Consider the following 12,133-nt stretch of genomic DNA (forward strand, 5'->3'; position numbering starts at 1 on the left):
CTCATGGTCATTGTCCTCAAATCGTCTTTCCTTCCTCTTACATTCATCATTTTATTAACCAACAGTACTATCTACCCTGTCGTCTAAATAAAAAACGTAGAATCGCACTGGACTCAACCCCTTGTTTCACACATTATTCTCATGTATCAACAAATGTGTTTACTCTAATCTTAATGTGTCTGCAATCCACTTGCTTCTGCTGTCACTATCTTGCTGACAACCGTGGTCATGCTGACTTACCTACTGCTAGGACTTCCTCACTGGTTTCCCTACCTCCCCATTCTCCACAAAGCCACTAGGTCACGCAGGAGTTTTTAATTATTTTGTGCCTTGGATCCCTATGGCAATCTGGTAAAAACTATGGGCCTCTTCTTAGAATAAAGTTTTTGAATTAACACAATAAAAACATGAAATTGCAAAAGAAACCAATTAGGATGCACCTCCTTTGAGAGGTTTTTCTGAGACACAAAGGTCATTTTCCTGGCACATGAGACACCAGCCACCACCATTTCACTATATGCTACCCTACCTTCTCCTTCCCCATCTGAATTCAACTACACTAAAGTCATACTCAACGTCATCATACTACCTCATCTCTGAGCCTTTGTACATGCTGGCCTCCCTAGTAGGAATAAACTGCATCCCTTCTTTACCTGACTAACTCTCACATTTTCCCTTCAGAATTCACTCAGTCCAGGTATCATCTCACTCATACAGCCTTCCCTAGGGCCCCACATTTGGGCAAATTCTCCTGCACAGGCTCCCACGGCACCCTGTCATTGCATTTTTTCACATCTTATGATCAGTTTCTGTTGGGTATTTAACTCCTTGATGACAGGGCCCATTTCTTATTTATCTTTACATCCTTTGCAGAGTGCCAAGCACAGAGCATACCCTGAATATGTGTTTGCTGCATATACTCATGAAGCAATGAAAGAACTCCCTATCTGATATGCTCAAAGAAAACTTGTACTCTACAGACATGACATGGGATGTCATAAGCTACACTCCCATTTCAAAAGTTGGAGAGAAAGAATAGAAATATTTGGGATTTCTATATTTCTACAAGGGAAACATAAATTATCAGCTAAGTATTTATAAGATCATAGCCAGAAATATCTATATTAAATCATTTTGGGGAAGAAAAATGTACCAACACCACCATCTTGGGAAGCAAAGTTTGTCTCATACTTACTTCAGCTAATCTTGAATGTTTGTGGACCACCTCTGTTTTATTCATTGGTGTGAGCTGCTGCAAAACACTTCGGCTATTTGTCAAAGCTCGTGTCAATCGGGCAAATTTCGTCCAACCTTAAAAATAAGGAAAGAAAGTCTCAGTTTCTCATACACAATGAATAAGAAATCCAACATTCTTGCTAGTATTAAAAAGATCTCAGCAACCACATAATATCCAAAATGAATGCAAAGTATCAAACAAAAGTATTTTCTTTCCTTCTATATAGATGTGCTCATATATTTGAAATGTGGCTATAAAATAATGAGCAATTTTTATGTGTGACTTTTGTGTTTTGCCCATATCTGTGATATAGTCCCCGTAGCCAAGGCAACCAGCTGTCCACAAAATTCTGTGCTCCTCCTTGCATTGTATAGCTTTCTTACTGGGAAATAGCTGTCCAACCAGGAACATATTTCCCAGAATTTCTTGCATCTTAGTATGGCCTATGTCCCTGATTCTCACCCATGGAATGTAGACAGAAGTAATGTGTGTCACTTCCATGCCATGATTGAAGAAGCAACTGTGACTTCTCCATAATTTCTCTTTCTTTCTACCAGCTGGAAGGATGCAAATGACAAGGCCCAAAGGGATAGGAAAGCTGCTGAATAACTGTGTGGGAAAATGCCATATGCCAGCCAGGATCCTTTGCCTTGGACTGTTATATGAGCAAGAAATGTGCTTCTATTGGATTAAGCCACTGAAAGTTGGGGATTTATTTGTTATAGCAGCTTGCCTTACCCTAATAAAAAGTCCTTCATGCATTTGTGTGTAGATATAAGAGAATAAAACTGAATTGCAACAAATCTTACTTTTTATGGTTTATCTCACGCACTTCCATCTTCCTTGTAACATAGCAAAATGTTATTTATCTGTTATTAACAACTGCAGTGATATCTAAATTTATTTTTGGAGTATCTAGAATTGTTAATAATGCCTTCTGAAAGAGCAGTGACTTTTGGGGGAAAGAAATGCAATTTAATAGGAAAGAATTTTCTTCTGGGGCCTCAAATTGACAGCATTGAAATCATTAATCTCAAGGAAATGTCAATAAGAGGTGAACAAATAGAACATAACCAGCCATACTCTTGTCCTGTCTCAATTATCCTTCCTCTAGATATCTCAAAAGCTCCGATTCATTAAAAAATGTTGTTAACACTGTCTGATAACTTCTACAGGTAATAACAGGTAATAAAAACCTCATGAAGGTAATAACAATTACCCTTCATGAGGTCATTTATTAGGCAACTCCTTAAAACTGAAAAACTCCTGATGTTCCAAAGGAATGATGGCAATGATGAAATTTCAGACAATATGACAAAAAAAAAATTAAGGAAGAAATTCTGGAAATACACCTGTACACCTGCCTAATATCTGTCAAACCATAAAATGCAGGTGACATCATTCTTTACTACTATTCTTCAGGCTGATTCTGATTTCATTTAAGCTTTGTATTGCCCCACCAATTCAGGTCTCTCTATGTATTCAATAACTGGATTGGAAAAGAAATAAACTGGCATCAGTTGATGGAAAGTCTTTATTTCTTCTACATTAATGGGACGCATCCTAGTAATTAGAACCAAAAAAAAGGTTAGGTTTTGGGAATCATATGCAAGCCTAAGGCTTACCCTGTACAATGTGCTGCAGAAACAAAAAAAGGTATCAGATATGCCACCAACTCTCTAAAAACTCAACATTAATGAAAAACCAACATGCAATCTCTATGACAAATTGAGACTTTTTCTTTTGAGTGCCAGACTTATGTGTCTAATTAGCCACTGGACCTTTCTTACTACAGTGTTCTACAGGCATCTGACAACACTCAACATGTCCAAAACTGATACCATCTTACCCCTTCATCACCCACTCTGCCTCATTCATGCATCCCTGATCTTCTCAAATGGCCCCATTAGAAAAAGATATTTCTAATTGCCCAAATGAGAAACTTGAAATTCGCCATCCTCTTTTCACTATTACCTACACACACACACATACACACACTCACACACAATTATTTCCCAGCCTTATAGATTATAACATCAATAAATATCTCTCAAATTGAATCTCCTCTCTTCACCCTACTATGTCAGACAACATACCATTTTTCACCTGAGTTAGGCAGCATTCCAAAACCACATCCTCATTGCTTGCAAAATTCTTTCTAAAACACATGCCTTTTACCCTATTACCCTTTACAGAAACCTGAAGGCCTCCAGGATAACACTGTATATCCTTGGTATACAGGTCATTTATTTTCTGATCCCAGTGATTTGCTCTGCCTCTCTCTTGCCACTTTCTCACACATGCTCTGCATCCCAGCCTTATTGAAATCAATAGCAAATCAAATAAAGAATAAATTCAAAATGAAAATTAAATCTACTAGGAATTCTTTGTACACCCTATGCTGTTTTGTGTTTCCATGTTTTCATATGTTACAATCATTCTGTCTGCCTGGAATGTCTTTTCCCTCCCCCATCTGTCTGGCTAACACTTAACCTGGTAACTGCAGCCTCAGTTAAAGCATTACCTCGATGCTTCTTTGATTCACCCGCAAGTGAGACGTGCTCTCCTCTGTACATGCACATCATGGAATGCATACCTCACCTGGTACTAACAACACTGATGCAACTGTTGATTAATATAATAGTCACTCTTGCTAAACTCTTGTTTTTCCCTCCATTCTTACCACTTGAAACAGGGTCTGGCATAAAATACACCGTAACATAAATCAATTGTATTTGTAACTTTAAAAATCAGATATAAAATAAATCTCATTTTGTTTCATTTTCCCTGGTTTTTGGTTTGGTTTTGCTTTGTTTGGTAAAAGTGATGAGGGTACCTTCGGAGGACAGTAACTATATAAGTCATAGGTATATTATAATTTTACCTGGTGATAATTTGTGCACCTTACATCAACAGAATGTTATAATTGCCTTGACTATTTCTAGAAAATTCCAAGTCAATTTTTTACTTACTGAAGGCTCAGATTTCTAAAACAGGTAAAATTACAGCTCTTGATATAACTCAATTGGATTAAAAGAAATGCCCACTTTCATTCCCTGTGTGAAAAAAAGGTTTATCCAAAAAAATATTTTGACAAAAAAAAAAGGAGACATTTAGGAATAAATTAAATGATCCATAAAAGAATACATATCATCAAATTGCAGGTTTTCTCTGATTTCACAGTATCATTCATGAAAATAAATGTGAGGAAGGAGAAATATGACAATGAAAGCTTATTATCATCCTCTGGTTTTCCATTTGAAGCCATCACGAGCACATACTACAACTGTGTTTCTTAATGAGTAAGCAGTAGTTCCTAATAGAAAAAAACTTGTACAAATGTCTGCATATGTGTGTACCTTATTTTATACACGAAGTCAGTGTGATCAAGGAATATTTTGTCTCTTTTCTTTAGCTTATTTTAGTTTCTTGAACGAAAAAAAATCATTTTTAAACAGTAAAAATAAAACACAGGCATTTTTCTCCAAGAGTAAAAATAGGACTATCATTGATTTAAAAAACAGAAAGAAAATGAAAGAGAAAGGTAATATTAACCCATCATTCTAAAAATGTTTTAAGTCAGCATATTCTGAGTAAGACTACCCTTGAACACAGATGAAAAGGGAATTGACTGCATCATGTGACTTTTAGGTGCCAGATCTTGTATTTTCTATCCTTGGTATTAGCCCATTCTCATTTTGCTATAAAGAACTGCCTGAGACTGGGTAACTTATAAAGGAAAGGGGTTTAATTGACTCACAGTTCCACATGGCTGGAAAGACCTTGGGAAACATGCAATCATGGCAGAAGCGAAAGCGAACACATCCTTCTTTACATGGCGGCAAGAACTGCCAAACCAAGAGGGGAAAAATCCCCTTATAAAAACATCAGATCTCAGGAGAACTTACTCACTATAATGAGAACAGCATGCGGTGACCGCCCCCGTAATCTAATCACCTCCCATGAGGTCCCTCCCTCACTGTGGGGATTACAATTCAAATTACAATTCAAGATGAGATTTGGGTGGGAACACAGAGCCAGACCATATTACCATGGTTGACTAACACATAGTGGGCACTAGATCTGTTTTTGTGGAATGTTTTACTGAATGGTTTTGTTTAGTGAATGAATTAATGATGATTAATGAGGAAATAAGTTAAATAGGACTACAGCATCTGCAATATACATAAATATTTAAAATTTAAAGAAGAAAATATATTCAGTTCTTAGGTATCAGCATAGCTTATATGAAAGAAGTCTTTTGGTTGAAGAAGGTAGGAAAGGCATGGTAAGGAAGGTTGGGGAAGGAATTCTGGAAGTGTTAAGGATTATAATCTGCTTTCAGAAAGAGAACTGGGGAACTGCTGGCAGAAAAAAAAAAAAAAAAAAAAGTGGTGGTAAATGTTGAACTGACTCAGACGTACCAGAAGAGAGAAATTTAGAAGAAAAGACTTGGAAAGGATTCCTTCTTCCTAGAGAAATCAAAGCCAAAGGCAGTTGTAAAATTGAGTAATCATTTATGAGTTTTGCTATCAAAACGCCCTAGAACATGGAGAATCAATGCAAAGCAAAGGAATGTTTTGGTCCACATTAAAATCAATGGGAGCATTCAAAGATGAACTTTCTGAGCTACTCAGTAATCTTTCAATTTGTCTCTGATTAGGGCCTTCTTGCAGTTCCATTTCCAAAGAGTAAGGATTTTTCTCACAACGCCTATGCTGTCCTTCTCTCCTTACTGTCAGCACAAACCCCTGCCAAAAACGTTATTGATAAAAACAGAAACATGATAGTCTTCTTTTTAATTTATATAAAGTTATGAAGTACAAGTGCAATTTCTTTACATGCATCAATTATATAATCGTCAGGGCTTTCAGGTTAACTGTGACCTGAATAACATATATTGTACTCATTAAGAATTTCTTATCATCCACCCTCTCCCATGCCTTCACCCTCCCAAGTCTCCAATGTCTATCATTCCACTCTCTACATCCATGTGTACACATTTTTAACACCTACTTAATGAGTGAGAATATGTGATATTTGTCTTTCTGTGTCTGGGTTGGTTCACTTAAGATAATGGATTCCAATTCCATTCATATTGCTGCAAAAGACATGATTTCATTCTTTTTTATGGCTGAGTAGCATCCCATTGTGTATATATGCCACATGTTCTTTATCCAGTCATCCACTGATGGACAATTAGATTGATTCTATCTTTGCAGTTGTGAATAGTGCTGCGATAAACATATGAGTGAAGGTATCTTTTTGGTGTAAAGATTTATTTTCTTTTGGTACATACCCAGTAGCAGGATTGCCAGATCAAATGGTAGTTCTATTTTTAGTTGTTTGAGAAATCACCATATTGTTTTCCATTGAGGTTCTACTAACCTACATTCCCACCAACAGTGTACAAGAGTTCCCTTTTCTCCACATCCTTACCAACATCTGTTATTTTTTGTCTTTTTAATGGCCATTCTGATTGTTGTGAGAGGATATCTCATTGTAGTTTTAATTTGCATTTCTCTGATGATTAGTGATGTCAAGCATTTTTTCATATACTGTTGGCCATTTGTATGTATTCTTTTGAAAAATATATATTCACGTCCTTTCCCCACTTTTTAATGGAGTTATTTTTTTGTTGTTGTTGTTGTTGTTGTTGTTGAATTGGGTGCCTTATAAATTCTAGATATTAGTCCTCTGTTGAATAAATAGTTTGCAAATACTTTCTTCTATTTTTCAGGTCATCTGTCCACTCTGTTGGTTCTTTCTTTTGCTGTACAGAAGCTTTTTAGTTTAATTAAGTTCCATTTGTCTGTTTTTATGTTTGCTGTCTTGGCTTTTGAGGTCTTTGTCATGAATTCTTTGCCTAGACCAATGTCCAAAAGAGGCTTTCCTAGACTTTCTCCTAGTATTTTTATAGCTTCAAGTCTTATGTTTAAGCCTTTAATCCATCTTGAGTTGGTTTTTGTATATGACAAGAGATAGGGGGCCCTGTTTCATTCTTCTGCATTTGGCAATCCAATTATTCCAGCATCAATTATTGAAAAAGGTCTCCTTTCCCCAGTGCATGTTCTTATGGGCTTTGTCAAAGATCAGTTGGCTGTAAATATGTGCCTTTATTTCTGGGTTCTCTACTCTGTTCCATTGATCAATGTGTCTGTTTTTATACCTGTACTATGCTGTTGAGTTTACTATAGCTTTGTAATATAACTTGAAGTCAGGTAATGTGATGTCTTCAGTTTTATTCTTTTTGCTTATGATTACTTTGGCTATTTGGGGTCTTTTTTAGTTCCATATGAATTTTAGAATTGTTTTTCTAATTCTGTAAAAAAATAACATTGGTATTTTGATAAGAATGGCATTGAATCTATAGATTGCTTTGGGCAAAATGGTCATAGAAATGTGACAGGCTTCAGTTTCCCTTCTCTCCCTCCCATCCACCTCCAGACTAAACCACTATGGCACCTGGTTCTTACCTGCACCTCTATCATCTCAGAGAATTGATAATTTGCTCCTTCCTGATCACACATATGTTTCAATCATGCACATTGAAGTAGATTCTAAATTTTTGCTATCACTAACAATGTCTTATACCAATCCCTTTGTGTTCTTGAACACGTTGGAATTACCTATTATTAGCTATATTAGTTCATTTGATCTCTCACCAACTTGTACTGTACAAACTTTGAAAAAGTTGAGCTGCCATACTGTCTAGGTCAGAGAAAAAAGACGTATCAGCAGTTTCAACTTTTCCCAGTGATACATTTACTGATCTCACCTTTAGAGACCTAACTGGTGTGACTGATTATTCAGCAAAGTTTGCTGATGTTACTTAGATGTGGTCGATATAGGGTAATGTGAACAGACAGCTGAATATGAAGAGCCTAATACTTGCTCTGTAAGTTGTTCATGGCATTATGAGAACATTTGTTCTCCTAAAAGCTCAGGATGCCAACTCCTTCTTAATAAAACATTAGTTTAGCTCTATTGGGTTGCAATTAACCTCTTTGTCATGGACTGCCTAATCTTAAAAATAAAAAGAAGTCACAGAGGCAGTTAAATCAATCTACTAGACTGCAACACAAGATTCTAATCTGTAAGAAAAAAGCTTAGGTAAACAATTATACTCTTGGCCAAAGAGACTACATAGTATAATTACTCATATTTCATCTGTTGTTTCCTCTCTAAAGAAAACCATTGGCTTCCACAAGGAGAAGCCTGCTATTTTGGCTGTTATTTTTTATTCTATGGGAATTTTTTTTGTCTCAATTATTGGCAAGAAGATGCCATAACTATTTGGCACAAGATATTTCACACTGTAATTATCTTGGCAGTTTTGGAGTCTGTTTGAAAATACTGTACAGTATAAATGGGCAGAGATTTAGGCCATCTCTTTTAGAACACATATGGATAATCAACAGAATGGATTTCTTGGCTGTAATTTTCCTCTTTGTATTATTATAAATAATGTATCAGGTACCACTGACTGATTACCTGAACAACAATATCAAGACCTCAATACCAGGAACAAAAAAAAACAGGAACACTATGCCCCCTTAAATTATTATCAGTTAGTTTATTTGGTTCAAAGCAGCATAATTCTATCCGAATGAGAATATTCTCAACCTGTGCTTCATTTTTGTGGGGAGAAAGGAAAACAAGGGATTGAGGTAGTTAAACCTCAACAATAAGTCTCCACTGAGAAGGATGGGGCAGCATGGGTGCAATAGAGAGAACATGGGATTTGAAATCAGTCAGATGTTGAGTGTCAGAATCTTCAACAGTAAAACGGAGATAACAATACTAATTTTCAGAAATATAGAAATGACCAATAATGAATATAAAGTTCTTGGCATATATTAACTACTCCATCAACACTGGCTTCCTTCCCTTTCAATGGTTTTTGCAACCATCCATCATGGTATAATTCAAAGGTATTGTTGACATTACCCAGTGCCAGTCAATGACAAAACATCAATTCAGAATAAAAGTTTGGTAATCATAGATTGATTACAAGGAAGAGGTACATGCAAATTAGTTGGCTGCCCTCTCATGTTATAATTATTGTCCCAGATATGATTCAGAAATAAAATTCAGAACGAATCCATTTATTCAAGTCTTTCAATCATATGTCTAAGTTTCTTGGTAAAAATATCAATACAAGTAGGAGATTGATGTTAATTCCGGTCAATTTTGGCAAATCCTGCAAGGACTTGGACGCCTTGCTCCAATCACCTGGCCCCTTTCATGCTAAGAAGGTAAAAAGTCCTTGCTCTGGGATTACATTCCGATTTTGCCAGTGTGTAGATTCACGTGTCTGTTCTGAATGCTAAAACACTATTTCTTATATGCTGGCAGAGTTTTTATCAATGAAGTATTTCTTCAAAATTTTGCAAACACCCTTGTAAACATTCCCAGCTCCCAGATCTTTGGAGTCCCTGAGTCTTCTCTTATTCACCTGACCAAACTTCAACTTTGGATAAACACAACTTTTCACTTACTTCTGCATCTACACCTCTTTGACTAAATATGAGTGGATTAAAACACAATATTATGCTCATAGGTAACTAGTGAAATTTATGACCACTAGCCTGAAATGGAACTTTGTTTGGCTCAGAAATCCTCCTGTGTTTCTCTTGTCCATTCACTATTCCACTCTCTTAGATAACCAGTTCAAACACACTCCACTCTTCTCACATCCTTCGCCATCTTTGCTCTCAGTTGATAACTGTGATTCCTGTTTTTACTGAGACAATGGGAGCAATCAAAAGAAAGCTTCCACTATGTATTTACTTGTTTGCCTCTCCCACTAGAATGTGACAGGAGGGACTTTGTATCTCCAGGACCTAGAATCGTGCCTGCACCATATTCCCAATTTTTTGTTGGGAAAAAAAATAGATAAATGTAAGACAAGGAGGATAAAATATTCCTATAAGAGTCCTGAAAAGGCTCAGGTTAAGTAACTCTGGTGCCCAAAACAGAATCAACAGCCAGTCTACTATATCCAAGTTCAATGCTCTACACCCAAATTATTTTGATATTATGGTGTTATCATGTCATCTCATCCATTATTTCCCAAAAGTTCCATGGTTCCTTTACTTGATTTAAAAAGCTGAAAGATAGGTGCTTATGCCAATATTTTAAAACATACTTTCCTACACTGCTAGTTTCAAGATATAGGATGATGACTTAATAGCGTAAATATTTTATTTCTACTGAATTTTTCATGTTAAATGTACAGTTCACATGAATAATTGAAAGCAGCTCACACACACCATTCATAGTTACATTTTACAATACTTTTTTGGTAATCTGCTATGTGTTTGGAAGATACAGAGAAGTCTCAAAAGTCTATTTAAAATAAGCTCATCTACAGATTCTGGCACTGGAAAGAGATCTTTTTCTTTAATGCTTTTCACAATGGGGTCTGATTTTCCCTATAAATTCTAATTTACATGTCTATCAAACCCATAGTTAAAAAATCAAGGAGTATGAGTTGTCTGGAGCTTTTTCAAATATCATTTTTTATAAAAATGAATTATTCATTTCAAAGGGACTGAGCCTTACAAAGAATTCTGTGATTCCGGTGTGGGGATGCAGATAAATGGAGAGGCATTAATTTCAGAAAGAAAAGTCAACCCTTCAATATCAGCACCCTTTCCCCAACTTCATTGCAAAATGTTGCCGACTTTCAGTTTCCATAAATAGATATGTAGTTACTGACACCACCACTTAGGTTCAGCCGGTCAAAACTGCTGCGAAAGTACTGTACTTTCTTTGGCCAACTTCACTGTGCCATGAAATCACTTAAAGTAAATGAGAGAAAACAACAATCATCTAGTGCAAATACAAATACATATTTTTTTGAGAGGAAAAGACTATGATCAAAGCTTTTTATTCTGTCTGATTATCATTCATGCATGAAGGCAAGAAAAATTCATTTGAAGAATATGTTAGGTCACAAATCTGACACCAATCATTTCTCTTTTGTTTAAAAATATATAACTTTAAGATATAGACCACTGTTAGCAGTAGAATTTTTTTATTTTTAATTTTTGTGGGTACATAGTAGCTGTATATATTTATAGGTATATGAGACATTTTGATACAGGCATGCAATGCATAATAGCCACATCATGGAGAACAAGGTATCTATCCCCTCAAGCATTTATCCTTTGTGTTACAAACAATCCAATTAAGCTCTTTTAGTTATGTAAAAATCAAAACAAGTGATGTCAGGGACACAGAGAGTAGAAGGATGGTTACAGGAGGCTGGGAAGGGTAGTTGGTGGGGAGGGTGGGGAGATGGTTAATGGGTACAAGAAAAAATAGTTAGAATATTATAGGCTTTTTATAGATGTTCCTTATCAAACTAGAGAAGTTCCCCTCTATTCAAACTTGACTGAGAGTTTTTATCAAGAACAAGTGCTGGATTTCATCAAGTGCTTTCTCTGTGCTGACTGGCATAATCATGACTTTTCTTCATTATTTTGTGAATTACATGTTTGTATGGTAGATTACAGCAATTGGTTTTTGAAAGTTAAACCAGCCTTGCATAAGTGGGATAAACCCCACTTGGTTGTCATAATTCTTTTTAGACAATGATGAATTTAATTTTTGTAGAGGATTTTGAATCTATATTCACGAAAAATATTGGTTTGGGAGGCCGAGGCAGGTGGATCACGAGGTCAGGAGATTGAGACCACTGGCTAACACGGTGAAACTCCATCTCTACTAAAAACACACAAAAAAATTAGCCAGGTGTGGTAGCAGGGGCCTGTAGTCCCAGCTACTTGGGAGGCTGAGGCAGGAGAATGGCGTGAACCTGGGAGTCGGAGCTTGCAGTGAGCCGAGATCGTGCCACTGCACTCCAGCCTGGGTGACAGAGTGAGACTC

General features: G+C 36.3%; 1 protein-coding gene across 2 annotated transcripts in view; it reads right to left on the reverse strand.

Annotated features, from left to right (window-relative positions):
* Positions 1-12,133, reverse strand: part of KCNH5 (potassium channel, voltage gated eag related subfamily H, member 5) — a 341,485-nt gene that overhangs the window by 272,848 nt on the left and 56,504 nt on the right. For both annotated transcript variants that reach the window (XM_011978277.1, XM_011978276.1), the window contains exon 5: positions 1,196-1,311. In XM_011978277.1, coding sequence (XP_011833667.1) covers positions 1,196-1,311 — 116 coding nt within the window. The remainder of the gene's footprint in view (positions 1-1,195; positions 1,312-12,133) is intronic.

This window comes from Mandrillus leucophaeus, unplaced genomic scaffold (genome assembly GCF_000951045.1).
Source record: "Mandrillus leucophaeus isolate KB7577 unplaced genomic scaffold, Mleu.le_1.0 Scaffold192, whole genome shotgun sequence".
Lineage (NCBI taxonomy): Eukaryota > Metazoa > Chordata > Mammalia > Primates > Cercopithecidae > Mandrillus > Mandrillus leucophaeus.